Here is a 19,897-nt window from a genome sequence, read left to right as displayed (position 1 = left end):
AACTCTGTTGCTTCCTTTGCTTCGAGAGCTCAGCCAGGAGCAAAGAAAGGAGTGCCAGAGTAGTCCCTGACAGACAGAAAACTCAATTTTATCCAAAATTTGGAGTATGTTACAGCTCTTCTCCAAAGACTCTGAGCCAGCCTCCCCATCCCCACAGGCTGTGGCTAATGATGGAATATATACAAATGAACCTGGCTGCCCTGAGACCTGGAAACCACGGGACACATGGAGCATGGAACAGCTTAACCCACTGCCTTCATTTAATAGGGCTAATCTATTTACTTTCCCTTTTGCAGCTCTCCAAAGATATTCTGATCCAGTTAAGAGCCAGTGTCCATCAACTTCTCATATGCCAGATATCAACCAGTTTCTGTGTAATTGTGCCAGAAAATATTTTTCTTTTGAACAGTTTGCTACACTGCAATAACTCCTAAACGAATGTTTATTAAGGTACCCTCTCATAGCCAGTGCTCAGAATTGTGTCAGCATTGTGTAAATGCAAGCCCCACTCCCTGTAAATGGTATTATTAACATCTGTTTGTAGAATCAGGCCACCAAGGATGATCCTGGGTCCCTGGGACAGAGATATTACAGCCCAAGGCAGTAAAGTCTAAAAGATGTGGTACATGAGTAAATAAAGTCTGGGAACCTCTGTTAAAGAAACTGAGATTGAGGAAAAGAAACAGAGGGCTGTCTGTGGAGCTGGGGGAGAAGGAGCAAACCCAGTGCACATGAATTTGTCCCAGGGCTTTATCAGTGTTCATACTCTCTGCACTGTCTGCTTACGTTATCCTGCGTTACAATCACAGTTTCTACTGGTAAGATAAAAGTTTTCTGGCAGGCTGGGGCTGTCTGCAGATGGGTGGGATGGCTTCTTGCTTTATTAGAACTGCAGAAAAAGATAGGTAAAATATTACAGCAAGTTCATAGAACAGGACAGAAACAGTACTGAAGGAAGCAGAGCTTGGGTGCTCAGGAGGAAGCACAGAAAACTGATTTTAAGCTGGCAGGTACAACTGTCTCATATTCACTTGTATGTTTTCCAGCGCCCACAAATCATTTGGTCACATACTTGGATATTATTTTTGCTTGATGGGGATGGAGCTCAGATTTACCAGGGCTGTGAGGAGGGGAAGTGGCCTTTTAGCACAATAGCCAGTTGCTTTATTGATGGCTTTTCCTTTATAATGAGATTTGATTTTTGTTTGAACGTTGAAAATAACCCTTGGTGCAGATGCTGACTGCCAAACTTGGGAGCCCCCCTTTGAGAGACTGCAGCCAAAATACCCACTGATCCCTGCTGCTGTGGGCTCTGTGGAGGCCCCAGGCAGAGCCTAAGGCAGATGCCACTGTCCCCTCCAACCCATGTGTGCACAACTCACACTGCTCTCCAGCTTATCCCAAGGATCCCAGCCTTCCTAGGGCTCAGCTCCTTGCCTGTCCACACTTCAGAGGAGCTCTGCCCTGCAGGGACGTGAGGAAGTCCAGAAGGGGAAAGGAAATTTATGGGGAGGGGGAGATCTGAGAGACTGGGAGGATGCATCTCCAGAAGGGGAGGCAGGAAATGCCCCATGAATGTCAGATTGAGTTATTCCTGAATCCTACAAGTAATGCCACAAGGGAAATGACATGGATCATCAAAGCATTCCTTTATGCCCCAATAAACTCCTCCTTGACTTAGAAGCAGACCCTATCCATATTAATAGGAAACCAGTGTGTGTTCTGAGTGTCCAAGATAGCTATATATATTTTCCTTAATCAGGCAGGAAAGGAAAGGAAAGAAAAGAAAATGTAGGCAACATTTAAAAATGGATACAAACTTCAAAAGGGGCAAAAACTCAACATGCTTAGAAGCAACGTTGTTGAAAAGGACTCAGGGTTATGAGTCCCTGTCTGGAATATTTAACTGATCTATGCAAAGGGGAAAAAATGTTCAGAAATTAATCTGGCAGTGCAAGGAATGCTCTATAAAATAAGCCAAGCCTCTTCTGGCAGTCTTTAGGCATCTGAGACACAGAGCTCAGGTAGATTCCCTGGTTTGGATACAAGCCTCTGTATTGCTTCCCATCTGGCATAAATGGTTTGGACTATTGGCATCCAGTTTCAAAAGTAACCAAAGATTGCTGTGAATCCATCTCTGAAAATTCTGGTAAGTTCTTTTTTTTTGTAAGAGATGTGTCCTAGTTTAATCAGAAAACCTGCTGAAACTGTTCAGAAGGGCAGGCAAGATAGTCAGGATCCTTAAAAATCCATTTCCAATATTAAGATGCTGAAACCTGAAAGATTTCCAAAACTTTCAATATTTAAAGTTGTTGCCACATGTCTTTTGGCCAGGGGTTTTATTCTAGTTCAGAGAAGATTCAGGTAGTGTTTTCTCCAGGAATGAAGCCGAATGTCAGTGGTCCCATGCACGTCCTGGAGTTTGGAGCTGAGCTGAGTGCTCATTTGTACTCCAGTAGCTGTGGATTTCCCTACTGTAAGGTTGGGGGTCCTGTATTTACAGTGGGATCCACATGGATCTTCTTAATCCTTATGTATCTGTAGCCATCAGTGATGTATTCTTCCTGCTAAGATGCAAAGAGGTCTTTTTATGTATCTTTAGTGCAGCACATTTCCATTACAGGGGCCAATATGTGGCTTCATTTTTTGCCATAGGGCCCAAGGAGTTTCCCTTTGGGAACTACAGTTGGATTTCATTTCTAGGGGAATCCATTTTCCTCCTTGCAACATTCTTCCTGAAAACAGGGAAGCCAGAGCAATTTCATTTCCCTCTCTTTTGCTCAACTTGTAGGACAGATGGGTGGAGGAAAAAAAAGTCAGGATTTGGGAGCTGCACTGAAGCAGAGGAGCTGGGAGGCACAACAGCTGGGACTACAGGGCAGCTTTGTTCCTTAGACAGAGGTTCATGTCCTTATATAGGCTTAATCAGCCCATCTCAAGATTTCCTAAGTAGCCAAATGAGAGCTGTGAACCTGCTGCCATAGATGGCTGGGTTTGATAGAGTAATCCTAAATTCCTTGTCAGTCTACTTGTTTGTATCTACTCTCAACAAGCCCCTTGGAAATGACTTGCACAATGATTTGTTACGCTGTCATTGCTCATTAATCTGAGCTTCTGCAAATGATTTTTATTCTTCTGAAGTAGAAATAAAATCCTCATTAAAGAATTTGTTTGTTTTAAAAGCTACACAAAAGGATTACAGGGCCCTTGCAAATAGATGTAAGAAAAAATGTGGTTATGCAAAATGTTCCCTCCCGTAAGCCCTTGCTTTCCATTGACTCCCAGGACCTCTGGGCTGAGCCTGAAGTGCATGGCTCAGCTCACTACAAAGCCTGGGGTCAGTAATTGGAATCACATGGACTCGAGGCCTCTCCATCTGACTGTAGGTGAGAGTGCCAATTTATACTGGAAATGTGTATTAATATTACGCAAAAAACCCACCTCGAACCGAGGAAAAACCTGCTGTCACATCTGAAGACGACCACAGGCATGATGGCTTCTACAAACACTTCTTAAACAGTTACTTGAATTTGCCTCATTTCTGGTAAACAGCTTGTGGTGGCAAACTAAACAGGAACAAGGAATTCTGACTCTGGAGTAAGAATGCCCACACATGGTGTTAATCAGGGGAACTCCGTGTGTGGACAGGCTGTTATGTGTGACTTTACACTGTTTTAGGCACACTGGTGAACTTCTTTCCACCCACCTTTAGTCAATTAGGAGAGGTTTTAAAGTAAAGTGAAATAGGGCAATGTTGAACGGAACCCAGAGTTTCTATAGAGGGGACTCCTCCAGCTCAGTTAGGCTGGTACAAATTTTAGGCAAGGTGTAATCTTTGTTGGGTGCCTCTTGCAGCAGCCTGATGTGGAAAAAAACCCCAGGAGCTTGGAGTCGGGATGAAACACTGGCAAGGTCCCACTGTAAGTGATGTAAGATCCTTGTAAACTGAGTTAGGGCATGGTAGATCCATGAAACCTGCTGGCAAAGGATATTGTGGATGATAAAGTTTTACAAGAGCTCATGGGGAGACAGGATAAATACCTGGAGCAGAAATCTGCTGAGGGCCACAAGTGCACAGAAAGCACATTTCACTGAGGAAATGCTCCAAACTCAAAGTGACTGGGAGAGTAGTTGGGAAAATTATCATGTGTTTTCCTTGTTTGTGCTCTTCCTTTGGTGACCACTTGGGATGGTGGCTGAAGCCAGGACACTGGGATAGTTGGACCCTTGGCTGTATCTGCGTTCTTTTGTTAAAAAAGCATAAATAACCTGGTGTAGAACCAAACACACACATTCAACTTCTGCCTTAAATACTTTTCCCATGTGGATATTTTGAGGAGAGATAATCCTCAGAAGTTGCATTATTGAGGAACAGCCCAATCAGAGCCCATGTGGCACAACCTCCAAGTAAACACACTCTGACTTCCAGCCCTTTGTCTGAGTAAAACCGAGGGCAAAGTATAGAGGGGTGATGAACTCTCTGTTTGGTTCCATCTGCATTTGCCTGCAAATATTATCTCCCCCCCCCCCCCCCCCATTATCTTAAAGATCTCAGCAACAGCATTGCCAGCTGGGTGCTTCAACCACTATCAGTGTTTGGGTTCCTGTTTAAATAAGATAGAGAGGTTAAAAAAAAGAAGAAAAAAGAAGGGAGGGGAGTGATAGAGCAGAGCTGACTGCCTCATTTGGGTTGAAATTCTCATCCCGACTTCTTAAGAGGAGGGGGAGGGAAGAAGGGATTTTTGGTTTCCCCACTGAATTTCATTGAAAGATTCTAGAATCTCTCTCCTTTTTAAAATCCTGTTTTATTGACAAAAGCTGTGTAGGAGTAAAATCCACGGAAAGACCAAGAAGGGGGGTCGAAAATCTCCCCTGCGGAGGTTAAACCTCTGCTAGGTGGTTTCTTTTGTTTTGTTTTGCTTTGCTTTGCCTTTGTTTGTGGCTCTCTCCTACTTGGCACCGAGAGAAGTCGCTGCACTTCTCCTCCACAGAATCAGTCACGCCGGCCCGAGGTTCCCGCTGAGGATCTGTAAAGTTTTCCGAGCTCCAGGGAGCCGCTCTCCGAGCGTGTGGGGGCGGCGGGGCACGGGCAGCAGCAGGGTCCGCGCCGCGGTGGCCGCTCCGTCCCGCCGAGCGCTCGTAATTAACCGGGCGGGCGCTGAATTAAAGCTTTGTCAAGCCCACCGAGCGGGGGTTCTTGCAGCTCTTCTCCAGCCGGTCTCGGGCGGCTGGGATAACCTCGGCGGCGGCGAGCGAGAAGGGGGAGCCGGCTGGACGCGGCGGGAGAGCCAAGCCCCCGCTCGGAGCGAGTGCGGGGAGCTGCGGGCGGCGATGGGCGAGCTGTGCGGGGCCCGGCCGCTGCTGCGGCTGCTGCTGCTGCGGCTGCTGCTGCTGCTGCCGGCGATGCTGCCGCCGCTCCGGGCACGAGGTGAGTGCGGGAGCCGAGCCCGGCCGTGCCCGGGCTGGCCGCGCCGGCGGGACCCGCTCCCGGCTGCGGCATCCCGGGGATGGGGCGGCGGGGATGGGGCGGCGGGGCTGCCCCGCGCTGTCCCCCAGCCCCGTGCCCCCGGAGGTCCCGGGCGGGCTTTAAAGCGCCGCTGCCACGTCCAAGCGAGCAGAAAGGCGTGGCGAGCGCCGGTGCCCCGCCGGTGCCGCATCCCCGGGCGGGCTCGGGCCGGGGCTCCGCCGGGTCGGGCTGTGCCGGGATGGGCTGTGCCGGGTCGGGCTGTGCCGGGACGGGCTCCACCGGGACGGGCTGTGCCGGGACGGGCTCCACCGGGACGGGCTGTGCCGGGACGGGCAGTGCCGGGACGGGCTGTGCCGGGTCGGGCTGTGCCGGGACGGGCTCCACCGGGACGGGCAGTGCCGGGCCGGGCAGTGCCGGGCCGGGCAGTGCCGGGCCGGGCAGTGCCGGGCCGGGCTGTGCCGCGGGCACCGGGCGGGGCGCTCCGCCCGCCGGGATCCAGCCCGGGTCCGGCGGCTGGGGCAGCCCGGAGCGTGTCCTGCGGTCGCGACATGTCGCGGCGGCCGGAGGTGTCATCCCTGCCCTGGCCGGGACGCGGCTGCAGCCCAGGGCACAGGACACGGGACACGGGACACGGGACACGGGACACGGGACACGGCCCCGGCGGTGAGCGGGGGGAACAGCGGAGCGAAGGATGCGGGCTTTTCGGAGAGCAAATGTGGGACGTTATGAATGGTGTGGTTGCTCTCGAAAGCGGGGCTCTGGATGCCGGCCGTGACTCCCCTCCCGCACTGCGCGCTTTGCTCCTGATCGCTTAGTGCTGCCTCTAAAGAGGATATGAACCTGATTTAGTTCAGTGTAGCAATCCCATGCAAATCTTAATTTGTAGGACATGACAAAGAAAGTACTTCTCCTGTGGTGATAATGAATTTGTCACAGCCAACAGGTAAGTGGCTTTTCCATTCGAGTAACCCCGAGGGGTCCATTCAGTGTCGAGGTTTGATTACACTCCAGGCAAATGCTTAGAAACACGTGGTCTCCGGCCTGGGCCTTACAATGGCAGACAAAAGCCAGGGAAGTAAATTATTTGTTACTATTGCAGTGTTTTCGGTCGTAGATTTTCGGATAGCAGAGCACTTGTCACAGTTACCCTTGCATTTCATGAAGAGATGGTAGCCACTCCTTTTAAAGAGGGAGGGACAGTCTAAAGATGGTTAGAAGAGCAACATTTACCTCCAGAATCCCCAAATAGCTCCTACTTTCCCTCAGACAACAGAGTACCTCAGCAAAACTGTGGCTTTGCTGTGTCCCAGTGTGCAGACACAGTAATTTTTAGCATTCAACATTATTGTAAAACACCGAATAATTTTACTTTATAATCTCTGTACATTTAACCTTACTTACTGGACAGCTTCTTAGAAAACTGAGAAGTAATTAAATAAATAAGTTTAGGTTTTCAAAGTTTATTTTAACACAAAGTGTAGCCAAATTTGGCAGTAAAAGGTATGTCAGGTTTTTATTCCCAAATATTCTAATTTCACTGAGAACTTCTATATCCTTAGAACTCACCAGTACAGTACTTGGATAGTAGTACTGAAGAAGATGAGTTACATCATCATGGCCAGTCAGTGTATTAATAGTTCATCCTCTAACTCTGTCTTTGGCATGTCTTGGTACTACAGGCACAGACAGTTTTAACTCACTAAACATCTGGAAACATGTCTATTCAGGGAGAGCTTATAGTTGTAATAAAAAAAAATGTTCCACTGACTTTGTGGAATGAGTTTTATTTTAAGATTATGATTTTTACATGTGCTTTTATAACAGTAAATTTGTAGAAGTATATGGGCGGAGGTAGGACACATAAAAGGCTAAATCTGTGCTTTCTTACCTTCTGTCATAGATAAAACCTCCCCCAAAAATCACATACTACCAGTTGTAAAATACGAGTGCTACCTCTAAGTTAGTTTTTAGTTGGGTTTTGTTTTAATGGTCCATTTTCAGACATGACATTTTATTGCAAACACGGAAGAGCAAGATGTTAAGCTCTTGTTTTTCATCTGTGTAATTGAAAGCAGACACGCTAGTGAAATCCAAGAGAAACCCCCATAAACCAGCTTATCAAGTTACTTCAGTATATTTATACTGCTCTGTCAGATTTCAGGCATTATCTGATAGCAGGGCAATGCATTTTTAAGGGTTTTTTGTTTTGTTTTGTTGCACTTTAGCCCATTCTGCAAGTTTCTTATCAACTTCACATGTGTTTTCAAAACAAACTTGTGTTAAGACCAACTTGTTCCACAATATTTCTAGTAACGTTTTCTGAAATGAAAGATGGGCTTTAGCCCTCTGGAGCTTGACAGAAATAGAGTTACTTGTGACCATTAAAGACTTGACTTTGGTTTTGAGAGTTCTAAAGAAGTAGCTGGCAAAATGAATTCAGTAAGCAGAGAATCTGGGTTTACCAGATGTAGTAAAATGACTGTAGAGAATGAAAGAGGGTGAGACAGAGAAGGTCAAGAAAGAGAGAGCTGAAATCCAAATAAAACAACAGGCAAGAATTTTAATGGTAACACAGAGTGGGTTAGCGTGAAAGAGATAAATGAACAAAAGCTTTTGTGAAAATGTAGCAGAAAGTGAGGGTTGACAGTGACATGGAACAAAGAAAATGAATAAAGTTAAGAAAGAACAAAGTAAGCAGGTCATTTTAGCCAGAACAGGTAAAAGCTGCTGTAAAGCACTCGGGAAATGTCAGACACATGTGCTTATGTCTAGATTCGATGGAAGGAGGAAGCTAGAAGTGGGATTTTAATAGCTAAGTCATCACACATAATTAAACTGGGAAGGTGGATAACACTACCCCAAGATAAGATGTAGAAGTGGAGGCAGAAGACTGAGAAGATTGCAGGGTGAGAAAGAACAGAAAGTGTCCACTAAGAAGTCCATGAAGGAGCTGTCAGGAGCAAGAGGGAAAACAGAGGACGAGGTCACAAAAAGCATAAAGGAGAGAAAGGGTCAGTACAGATCAGTGAAGAGCCCTAGGAGAATGTCAAGAATTACTGGCCACAATATTTTGTGAGTAAAAATGAGCTTAGAAATGGCCAGAGTAATGTCAGGTCCATGCAGAAGGAGTAGTCGAGTAGTCCCTACAGCAGTGATACAGTGGGTGATTTACAGTGACAGGGGGTGAGGGGACAGTTGGGACAGTCCCCTGCCTCTTCAGCAGACTTGGGGAGGACTCTTGTCCTGCTGAGACCATCTTTGGTGAGACACAGGGACAGTTCAGTATAAGCTGTGTTGAAAGTCTTCTCTGATCAACAGGACACAACTGTTCTAAAGCATCTCCCAGGCCCGTGCTCTCCTGAATACACCACAGATCTTTGGCTCAGGCAGTTCAGGAAGCTTCTTGCCATCACTTTTTAAAACAAGTAACACTTCTATCTTTCCTCAGCACTCAGGAGTACTTTGGCTCTGCTCTGTACCTACTATAACCTATGTTAGACTTAGAAGAGTTGAGAAATGGCCTTTTGGATTTGAAGTACGTGCTGCTGGATCTCAAGAAGAAACTAAATTTCTAGATTCTCAGGGATTTTCATTCAAATTCTTTTCAGGTAATCAGATTACTGGAAGATTTTCATTCAAAGAAAGCTGATGAAGGTCTGGGTGCTTAGCACACAGGCAGAGGATGTACACTGATTTCTGGGTTGTACTAACACCACAGACACCCCGTGCTGCACAAGGGTGCAAATATGTTCCCCACCAAAGGGTTCAGTTTTGAGCCCTGTCAAAATGGGGATTGAGACCTTAAACTTAGTAATAAAGAAAGCAATACCTAAAAACATCTTTTGTATCAATGCTGAAGTAAGTGTATAGACATAGAAATACTTGGTCTGGTGTATTCCAGCTTTGTAGGTGTTTCCAGGGATTCACTAAGCACTGGAAGGATGTGCTGTGCAAATGCTACATCCACTGGAAATGCTGCAGTCTCCCAGCTTTGCTCTTGTCAGTGACTGAATTTCAGGCACTGAGGACTTCAAATATCAATGCCTAGGCAGAGAACCTGGGAGAACTAGATATCCATGCTCAGTACAGATAATTGTAATGAGGAAAATCTCCTGTAAGAGTACTAGTGATGTTTTCTCCAAAGGAAACCTTCCCCAAAGCATTGCTATATAACTATATGCAAAAAAGGGATCTTTATTTTCTCCCTGCTCTGTAAAGTCTGTGGTTCCTTCCATACTTGAACCTTGACCCATTGTGCTGTAAATTTTATCCCATCTGCTTAGTGTTTCCAGACTATTCTTCAAATATAGCAGTGGTAGAATATCAGAATCTTTCATTATTGTCTATATTTGTTTTTATATTCCCCAATAAACATGCTGCCTGCAGAGTAGATCCATTTCACCTTAGCAGTATATAAAAGCATAGTTATTCTTACTAATTTTCTGGTCAGATGAAAAGAGAGAAATCTCAGTGTGAAAATATTTTTCCTGTAACCCTTTTACATAAGAAAATATAGAGGTGCTTGAGCATGTTTGTTTGATATTCTGAGACATGCTGCTCTGTCATATTCTCATTCCTATTTCAGCTTTAATTTGAATATATACATACACTTGGACTCAATCCAAAGCTCTGTAAGGACTATTCAAAGATCATTGTTTACTGCAGAACATTTTGAGTCATGGCCTTGATAAAAATAAACAGGACTAGCAGTGGGTTAAGTGTAACACCCTATATAAAACTTTCTAATCACATTTCTTTTTTTTTTTTTCCCCAAGATTTGAAATGAGAAATCAAGAGAAGATTAAAATTTGTTCTTAAATGAGAAAGCCTGAAGTGGCACTTTTTCTGTCAACACCCTGTGAAGTAATTTCATTATTTGCATGATATTCTCACACAGGGAGGGGTGAAGGGTAAAGTTTAGCATGTCAGGAAAAGCAGTTGTTGTTCTTCCAATCATGAGTCTTTATTGTACATCCTTCCATGTCACCTTGGTGAGTCTGGGTTCTTTAGGCCACCTGTGCCCTCTGGAGCTGTGAATGTACCCTCTGTTTCCATGTCCTCCAGAAATCTTCAGAACAGTCTTCATTCTTCCAGTCTTAACATCTTTTGGTCTTTGGCCTCCTCATGGAAGCCCAAAAAGTAACCTAACCAGAAGGATGAAAAAGTGGAAAGGAATTTGTTCCCAGCGAAGACATCACGTGAAGCAGCAGTTTCCAGGTGCACAGCAGGCTGGGTGGAAGAGCCTGGGGATAAGAGGTAGTGGGAAAAGAAGGAATTGGAACGGGCTTTTGGGGAGGACAGGGAGCCAATATATTATTAAACATTTCCTGTCGTTGCTGAATGCACAAAATGTTGAGGAACGTTGCCTAGACAGGTTTGGGACTCGGCCTCACTTGATATTGTTTTGAACAACTAAATAGAACTCTGCCTACAACCGACTTAATTTTATCAGTTCTGCCTGAAAGTAGTGAGTGGGACAAGATAACCTTTTGAGGGCTCCTACATCCCTATCCTTTGTGACATTTATATATATATACACACACATATATATAAAAAAATATATACATATATGAGATGCCTTATTCCTGCCATAGATGGAGCTGTCTTTTCTAATTTGTAGTAGCCAGTTATCTACTTTTTTGAAAGAATTTTTTATTAGACCTGAGACAAAATAAAAAACCCACAGAAAACCACTTGCTTTCCCTGCTAGAGAGCATAAGGGGTGTTGCAGCATAGCTTTGCCTCCCTCAGGCCTGACCTTAGCACCAGCCAGAGCAGCAACCTCATCACCAGCTATTGCCATGGAAGATTTTAAGGACTTCTTTTATAAACTGCAAACAGATATCTCATAAAATGAGGTTTGGCTGTATCTGAAAAATCCCCCTAACTGTGTGATGACCACTGCTGGTGCTACCAGAGCCACATTCCCCATAAATGAGTGTTCTCCAGACCTAAGAAAATTTCCAGTAAAATGTTGGCTGTTTTCAAACCCACCACAAAACAAACTAACATAGCAGGCATTTCCTTTAGGGTGCTGCTGCTTTACTTGCTGTGCTAACTGGGTTTCTTCAGTGATTTCAGCTGTCCTGAAACAATCCCCCTGAGACTGAAAGGAAAGGTTCAAATCCTTTAAGGCTGTTTGGAGATAATGTCCTGTTTCTTAGCAGCACACAAATTGAGAGATTGTCTGTCAGTCCATAGAGCTCCAAAATTACCTCCCCACTTGGAAGAGAGAAGCCCTTTGTCATAGGCCCTCTCTGAGGGCAAGCAGTGGACTAGAGCAGCAGAGGAGAGGGACAGCTGGTGAGGAACACAGCCTGGCAGCCTACAACACATCCCCTGGAGACAGCAGCCTGTGCTGCTCTGGGTGTCAGGGGAGAGCCATCCTGGCTCCAGGTTTTATGCATTTGTTATCAAGTTCAAGCTGTTAGAGTTTTAAAGAGAACCTGTAGAGAACAATGGAGTGGAAGGACTAAGAACACCTTATTGTCCAAAGGACACTGGTGCCACAGCTCAGCTGTGTCTGCTCCTCATACCCCATCACTGCATTGGCACATCTGGTGAACAGCCTTGAGGTGAACCAACAAGTCTCTGCAGAAAAGGAGGGACTCCACTTCTTTCCCTGCATACAAAAGGGAAGAGGGGCATCTTCATTCCAACTCTAGTCCCAAGAGATCCAGCACATACTCTAATCATCTCAGATGAACGATGGCAATGCCTTCCTGCATTACTCCTTTACTTCCAATTCAGACTATTTATTTCAGGGAATCATGAGGCCAGATTTTCTGTTGTACGTCTTTGTCTTTCATTGTTTCAGGTCTCCTTCACCCTTTTCCCTTCTCTATGTGCCTAATCCCCAGGTTTACACACAAGATCAAGATGCAGCAAAGCTGGATTTATCATGTCAGTCTATTAGCAGTTGGATCTTTGAAGTCATCTGGCTTTCCTCTTGTCTAAACATGTCTCTGGGTCTATGTGATGCCTTAAGTGGCCAGCCAGAGTGTGCTTGCATTGCCAGACAGCATTTCCACAGCTTGTTGTAAGAACAGCCAGAAAATCAAGACTACAAATCCCAGCTGCCAGCACTTGACTGCTATCCCTGCTACAAAAGCTGCTGACTTGTCCATCTAATATTAGCCAGGTGTCATTGTTCAATAAATGATTGATTTGGTGCTGCAGATCAGGCCAAGACCACACTGCCCTGAACCTCGAGCAAAGTGGAGCCTTGGCCAAAGGGATGTGCAGTTGCTGTGGTTTTATGAGAGCACAGATGTAAAGGGAGGCTGGAAGACAAAGGATGTGACTGTGAATATTATGAATGGCCAGTTTGTCATTTTGACAAATCCCATAATTAGGCTTGGGCTTTTTTCAGCTGGCAGTCAGATGGATGAGCACCACTAGTGAGAGAGTTTTCATGACAGGACAGGAAAGGTTTTATCAAAAAGGTACACAGGGAATGCTGCAAGTGGTTTTCTTACTGGAAACCTAAACCAGTGCATGTGTGTTGTAATCACGAGCTCCCAAAGTTCTGGCTGACATGCTGTTGGTGAAACATGTTGGACTGGTGCTGAGCTCTCCCAGAGTCCATCTGCTGCCTGGATCCTCGGCTGCTGAGGAGTGAGAATCACGCTCTGTTTCCTCACATTCCACAGTGCTGAGCCTCTGACAGAGGGAACTGAGCAAAGGACAAGCTCTGAACCACATCTTACAAACTGAATCGATCAATGTGCTTAGAAGACTGAAAACACCTCAGTAAGGAGGAGTGACTTTGACCCCTTGACCTGGACTCAGTTCCAAACCCATACCCAACCACAGCTGGTTATGTGGGCTGGGAAGCTGATGGGTGTGAGGGTCACATCAGTGACTGCCCTGAAGAACTGGCCAACTTTCTTGGCACTACCTTGGTGAGCCCATCTAGGCCCAGGTGTAGCTCTGGTTTGGTACCAGCATCAGACTGGTAACTGTTCCATGGATCAGCACTGAGTAATGAACAGCTATCCAGTCCTGGACTGTGCACAGACCTTTCCATCAGGGGCAACTGTAAAGAATAGCTGCTACTGTAGATTGTTACTTAAAAAATCTGTCCCTTTTTCATCTAACTGGAATGCTACTGCCACGAAATTTATCCCTTTTTACTTCTGCTTATTTTTTGCACAATTCCCAGAAGCAATTCAGGGTTTCTCATTCCAGGAATCATGCTTTGGGTAACATTCTTAAGCTTATCTTCCTTTTGCAGAAAATATTCACTGCAGCAGCTGAATAAGCAATTATTACATCATAGAAGTCTAAGGTTATGCAGATATTAACCACATTTCTTGCTTTGAACTCCCACACAGTATGGCAGTCCTGTTAAGATTAGCAAACTACCTTTTTTTAAAACAACCATATGCTCTTACACATCGTGCCCGTGTGCATAGTTCAGAGCCAGCCCATGAATGCATCATGCACACAAAATGTTTGAATAGCTGTGGCCTTAATCATGTCTTATCTGATAGCTTTTCTTCACAACAGCTTTTGTGAAATTAGAGAGCTGAGTTCCAGCTGTGTTTCTGCTGTCCTCTTCCCGAGACTCCTGAAATCTCCCTGGGAATCCAACACACACCACCACATTCCCAGCAGGACAGGCATCCTCACTGTCACCACACAACACATCTTTTGGATGCCCTGCTGCACATGATTTGGTAAAGGGACAAAGTGGTGATAAAGCTGTGTTGGATTTTATCCAAAATAAACTTGGGTTTTCTCAACTAGTCTTTTAGCATGCAAAATTAGTGTATCTAGAAAAGGAAGTCAACATGCTGTCATCTAACCAGAGCTCTGGGTTATCATGCTTTTCTGTCTTGTGGAACCAGAAAGCTGAACAAGTGCTTCTCAAATTTACAAAATGGACCAGCCAGTGTATTCCTGCACAACAGGAATTCACAACTTCCCTGTCAGGTTTCTTCCTCCAAATTTTATTTGGAGGCACATTTTATTTGGGCACATTGCAGCTGAGCACAGACAGTGTCCCCAGCCTTTCCCAGAAGGGCTTTCTCTCTCTGATGCCTGGGAGGTCTCTGGCTGATTTGCATGAAACTTATTGTGCAGTTGGCAGAATCCTTGAAGGAGCACCAGGTTCAGAAGAACAGAGTTGTCATTCCTGCTCCAGCTGTGAGGGGTGCCACGAGCCATCAGCTGCACTGAGACACAGGGTCACAGCCAGAGGAAAAACAGCCATTATTTTCTGTTCAGAAAGTGAGATGTCATAATCAGAGCACTTCTACCATCTGCCTGCCACTGCCCCATCCTGTGCACACCCTGAAGGAGCAGTCTGTAGTCCCCCGTGGTGTTGGTCCCCTGAAGAGGGTGTAAGGAGGCACAGGTGCCCCAGTATGAACTGCTTGCCCAAAGGTTTCCAACTGGGAGCGACATGAATATGCACATGTGTGCAGTGGAGTCCACAAGGCTGGAAGAATGCAGCCAGGAGAGGATAAGGGTCCTGTTCCTAAATACTCATTAACAACCCTGAGTGCCCAGATGGTCAGAATCACTTCTGGTTCACACACTTTCTGAGATTTGAAAGGGTAAGGATTTGCCCACGAATTGCAATTTTTAGAGCAACTGCAAAGCCAAGAGAAAATGTTTTTCACTGTTTAATTGTTATGTTTTAGAAGAATGGACTTGAGGGTGGAGTCCTTTTTTACTGCTTGTTTTTCACTTCCCTCTATTCTCAGGAGATTTTTGGCAGGACCTTTGGAGGATATGAATTGTGATGTCACCAAAACAATGAGCCTGGACCACAGTTCTCCTTCAGCAAACTCTCCGTGATCTCCTTTGTCTGGATGCACTCCTACAGACAAGCTTGCTTAGCTTGGCCTGCTTTGAATTCTTGAGTTATTTCGCTGGAGTAGAGGTGTGTTGCCAGAGCTTGGAGAGAAGAACTGGTGTCCAGAGCCAGGGATTGTCCTTCTGGAGAGGAACTTGGCCAAAGACCATTTTTTACAAAGCCCTGCAAAAACCTGCAGCCAGCTCTGCACTGCGGTTAAATGTGTATCATTTTTCAACACAGTTAAGATTGATTGCAGGCAGCAGCACTAAAAACATGGTTATTTGCAACCCATTGTATGAAATTTGATGCATATGATGTTTGTCAGCCAGAGAGCCCCAGACAGGGTCCCTGTTCCCAGAGAAGAGCTCAGACACAAGTGCGTGGCTTTCACCACAGGCAGAAGGTTGTTTACCAGACTGATTTTCTCTGTAGCTTTGTAAACTGCATTTAGCTCTCAGACACTGGCATGGATTCTGGACACACTCTGGGATTCAGGAGAAATATTGCCTTGACTTAGTAATGACAGAATTTTGACCATTGCTTTGGGTATGTAAGTAAGAGTGGAAGGGTGACCTGGGTCATAGAGTACAGAACTCTGTTATAAACTAACACTTAATGTAATTCCATTTAATGATTTTCTTACTACAGCCTTTGTTTTTCTGGATCCCGTGATTCAGATCGTTTACTGCTGTACTATTTGTTGACAGGAACCACATCCTTTCACAGGTTGGTCTGTTTCTCCCAGTTTCTCCTCATATAACAGGGCTTTGATTCCCCTGACCATCCTCCTGATCTTTCTTTACTCATTTTCCACTTTGATGTAATCTTTCTTAAAGCCAGAATTCTGTGCAGGACTCCAGAGCTTTGTCCTGTACAATTGACTGTACAAAAGAGTACCTACCTCAAGATGACTGATGCATCTTAAAATCTCATTTAACCTCTTCCTTTTTGCTTTGAATCCTTGGATTATAATCACTAAGTTGAGAATACAAGTTGTTCCCTGCAAAAAACCCCCGAGTAACTGGAGGGAATTACCTTCTCTTCTTGCTTTCAGCTGCTTTTTCCTTCCCCACATCTGAACACCTGCCAGCTGAGCAAACCCTGATGCGTGTCAAAGTTAGTGTGATCATGAACAGTTTAATTATTTCTGCTTATTTTGATAACTGGAACTACTTAGGAGGTGAGTATGTGGACAGATGGGAGGGGGCTGGAACCCCCACACATCAGGAGCACCTGGGAACGATGGCTTCCTAACTGGTGTAGGGAGAGCCAGAGGAGACAGGTGTTTGTCCTTAGGAGACTCTGCAGGAAGTCGTTTGTGAGGATGGATAGTCTCAAATATGATGTGGCTGCCTGCTGAAATGTGCTCCCTTTGGATGTGCTTGGACCAGAACTAAGGATGAGACAATCACGGGAGGCACAGGAATGACCTGCTGTGCACTCCCTGTCCTGCCACCTGCCTAATGGGTAATTTGGGCAAGGATCTTCAACCCCCTGACAGGAGGGGGAAACCAGGGGGGTCGGGCTCTGCTCCCAGGGAACAAGGGACAGGAGGAGAGGGAACAGCCTCCAGCTGTGCCAGGGGAGGCTCAGGTTGGACATCAGGAGGGATTTCCTCATGGAAAGGGTGGTCAGGCACTGGCAGGGGCTGCCCAGGGAGGTTTGGAGTGCCCATCCCTGGAGGTGTCCCAGGAAGGCCTGGCCGTGGCACTCAGTGCTCTGGGCTGGGGACAAGGTGGGCATCGGGCACAGGGGGATCCATGGGCTGGGAGGGCTGTTCCAACCCTAATGATTCTAAAAGAGGTTGACCAGCCTGTAGTTTCCCAGATCTCCTCTCTTGTCCTTGAAGTCAGGGAGACCTTTGTTGTCTCCCATTCTTCAGGAACTTCTCTGGTTCTCCCTGAGCTCTCTGAGGTACCCGGGCGTGGCCTGGCCGTGTCATCCCTCAGCACTCCCGGAGCAGCCTGGCAGGGCCATCAGCCAAAACACTTATGAAACACAGAGAAACCATTAGAAAGCTGTCCCTCTGGATAATCAGAGGGGTCCTTTACACACATTGTGTATTTGTTACACAAGGAGCTGTTCGGTGTTCAGACTACAAGATAATTAATAGGAAAATGTGACTCCTGTTTTATTCCAAGTTCTGATACACCTGCTGTGCACTGAACTTTTGCACTTCGAATATGAAGCAAACCAGTAGTGCTTGTCAGTTCATTTACAGTATTCAGTTTTATTAAATTAAAGACTTGCAAAAATACACTCTACAGAAATAATTGTCTTCAATGTGCTTTTCCCCTTAGGTTCAGCTTTGGTGTAAGCTGGTATCTGGATCAATTTTTCCGTCGTATGTTAAGTGATCAAAATACCATATACCTTTTTGTCCCTCTCTACAATACTTTGGCATTTACAGGCATATTTTTGAGTAAAGCAGATTACTTGGATAATTACCTCAGGTGAAACCAGTTTTGCAAATTTACTTGTAATGACATTCAGGTGTTTCTGATATCACTTGTTTGATTTATCTTGTATTCTTTGGGATTTTAAAAGGTTGCTTATTGCTACTGCCACATTTGATAGTAATGGATTGCAATCCAGCAGATCCTGTAGTTGTGCAGGAGCGTTCTGAGCTGTTTTCTGCTGGAGTACCAGTGCCCAGGCTGTGTTTTTGTGTGGAAGGTTAAGGGAAACTGAGGTTTGCTTCCCCAAGGAAGGCAAACCCCCAGCACTGGGCTTATTGCAAGGTGCTGCCAGGAGCCTTGTTTGGCCATGTCTGCCTTGGGTTTGGGTGCCCTGTTCTTGGGGGGGGTGACAAACTCACTTCCTTGTGTTTGCTTGGGGGTTTTCAGTTGGAGATGCAAGGTTGTGTTAAATAGACTGCTGTGGTTTTCTTTCTTTCTGCAGAGCTGTCAGTGGAAGAATGCTGTGACAAGGGCGTTGAATGGGCAAACAAAAACAGAATGTGTGCTTCTCTGCCACCGATATCCGAGTCCAGAGAATGCAGGTACAGAGTTATGTGTAATATACTCAAATACAGTTTACATCTTCATGATTCCATGTTTCAGTTCCATCTGAAAACAGACAGCACTCTGTGTAACAACACGTTCTCCTGACAGTCCTTTCCGTGTTCCTTTTCAAAAGGGGCACATTTCAATGGGTTCATGGGTTCACAGTGTGTTCAAACTGAAAGGGGAAATTTGGGTTGAATATCGGGAAGAAATTCTTCCCTGTGAGGGTGGGCAGGCCCTGGCACAGGTTGCCCAGAGAAGCTGTGGCTGCCCCAGCCCTGGAAGTGTCCAAGGTCAGGTTGGATGGGGCTTGGAGCAACCTGGGCTGGTCGAAAGTGTCCCTGCCCATGGCAGGAGTGGAATGAGATGAGCTTTAAGGTTCCTTCCAACCCCAACCATTCTGTGATTCTATGAAATGTGTTGGACTATAGAAAATAGTACCTTTTAGTTAATAAGCATATTTCTTAATTCTGTTGACAGTTGATAGGATGCTAATTTCTATTTGATAATCTACCAGATGAAATAATGAAGTTAAATGTTAAAATCACTTGCACAGTAAGATTTTGGTTCTACTGCATCTCTCATATGGTTGTGTCATTCCTAATTTTTATATCAATGACAGTTTGTGTTATTTTTGCTGTTACATGCACTTGTTACACTTAATTAGTGGAGCTCACAATTCGTGATTGGTGGTTGGAGGGGCAGCTTCACAGAGGACTTTGTATTTAAAATGCTTTTCTTTTCTCCCCTCTGTTCAAGTGGATTGAAAAGTGATTTAACCTTGGTAATTGTAGAAGTGTTGGATTGATCTTTATTATGGAAAGAATGTGTCTTCCAGGCAAGTCTGTCCATGTTTTCTGACTTCTGCATTTACACTGGCATTGAAAGCAGTCTCTTACGCAGAAGAATTGACAGATAGGACTGAAGTGCCAATTTAGGAAATACTTGAAGGGTTATAAGAGCTATAGACAAAACAGAGGCAGGAAAAACAGGAAACCAAGTTTATTGAACAATCTGGGAGAGAGAATCTTGATGATTTAATGATAATTTGATTAATGTAAGTTGCCATTCTGCTGTAAATTTAATTTATTCTTCTAAAGATTTTCATTTTGGAGACTCCCTAGGACTTCATGGGAATTGAAAAACAGCTTACTAAATGCTTCTTCTAGCTTCTGTGCATAACTGAGGTGTAATTAAGAAAATCATAATAGTAAAATAAAAGGCACATATTCTGTGAGAGATATGAATAATTATTGACAAAACCTGAAGGTGATAAATGTGGTTCAGTTGCATTTATTCATGGCTGCACAAGAAAAAAACATAGCTCCTTCTGAAGCTGGGCTTCACTCTAAAAGTGAGTGAGTTAAATTGGCACCTTGGGGTGCTTTCTTTAACGGCAATACTGTTTTACTCCAGTTACGATTGCAAGCTGGCACAGCTCTGAGAGGTACAGAAAAATCACTTCAGGATGCCACGTGCACCTTGTGATGGCATTTCAGACACAAAAGTGAGGGCCAAATTCTATTCCTAATTGCTGGTGTAACTGGGGCCAGAGAGAGCCGTGAGGGAGCACGACTCCCTCAGCGATTTATTCCTCCTGAACAGGGAACAATCCCG

General features: G+C 45.2%; 1 protein-coding gene across 4 annotated transcripts in view; it reads left to right on the top strand.

Moving 5' to 3' along the window:
* Positions 1-5,004: 5,004 nt before the first annotated feature.
* FBLN1 (fibulin 1) overlaps positions 5,005-19,897 on the top strand; it is a 61,668-nt gene continuing 46,775 nt past the window's right edge. Inside the window, exons 1-2 of one of the 4 annotated variants that reach the window (XM_051772542.1) lie at positions 5,005-5,428; positions 18,177-18,276. In XM_051772542.1, coding sequence (XP_051628502.1) covers positions 5,332-5,428; positions 18,177-18,276 — 197 coding nt within the window. In that variant the 5' untranslated portion in view covers positions 5,005-5,331. Of the gene's footprint in view, positions 5,429-6,112; positions 6,411-16,723; positions 16,743-18,176; positions 18,277-19,897 lie in introns of those variants that run through there. The other 3 variants (XM_051772541.1, XM_051772543.1, XM_051772544.1) reach the window with 3 other exon arrangements.

Source organism: Manacus candei, unplaced genomic scaffold, assembly GCF_025592945.1.
Source record: "Manacus candei isolate 608988 ecotype Guabito, Panama unplaced genomic scaffold, ASM2559294v1 h1tg000153l, whole genome shotgun sequence".
NCBI classification, from domain to species: domain Eukaryota; kingdom Metazoa; phylum Chordata; class Aves; order Passeriformes; family Pipridae; genus Manacus; species Manacus candei.
This window is presented reverse-complemented; position numbering and strand designations above follow the sequence as displayed.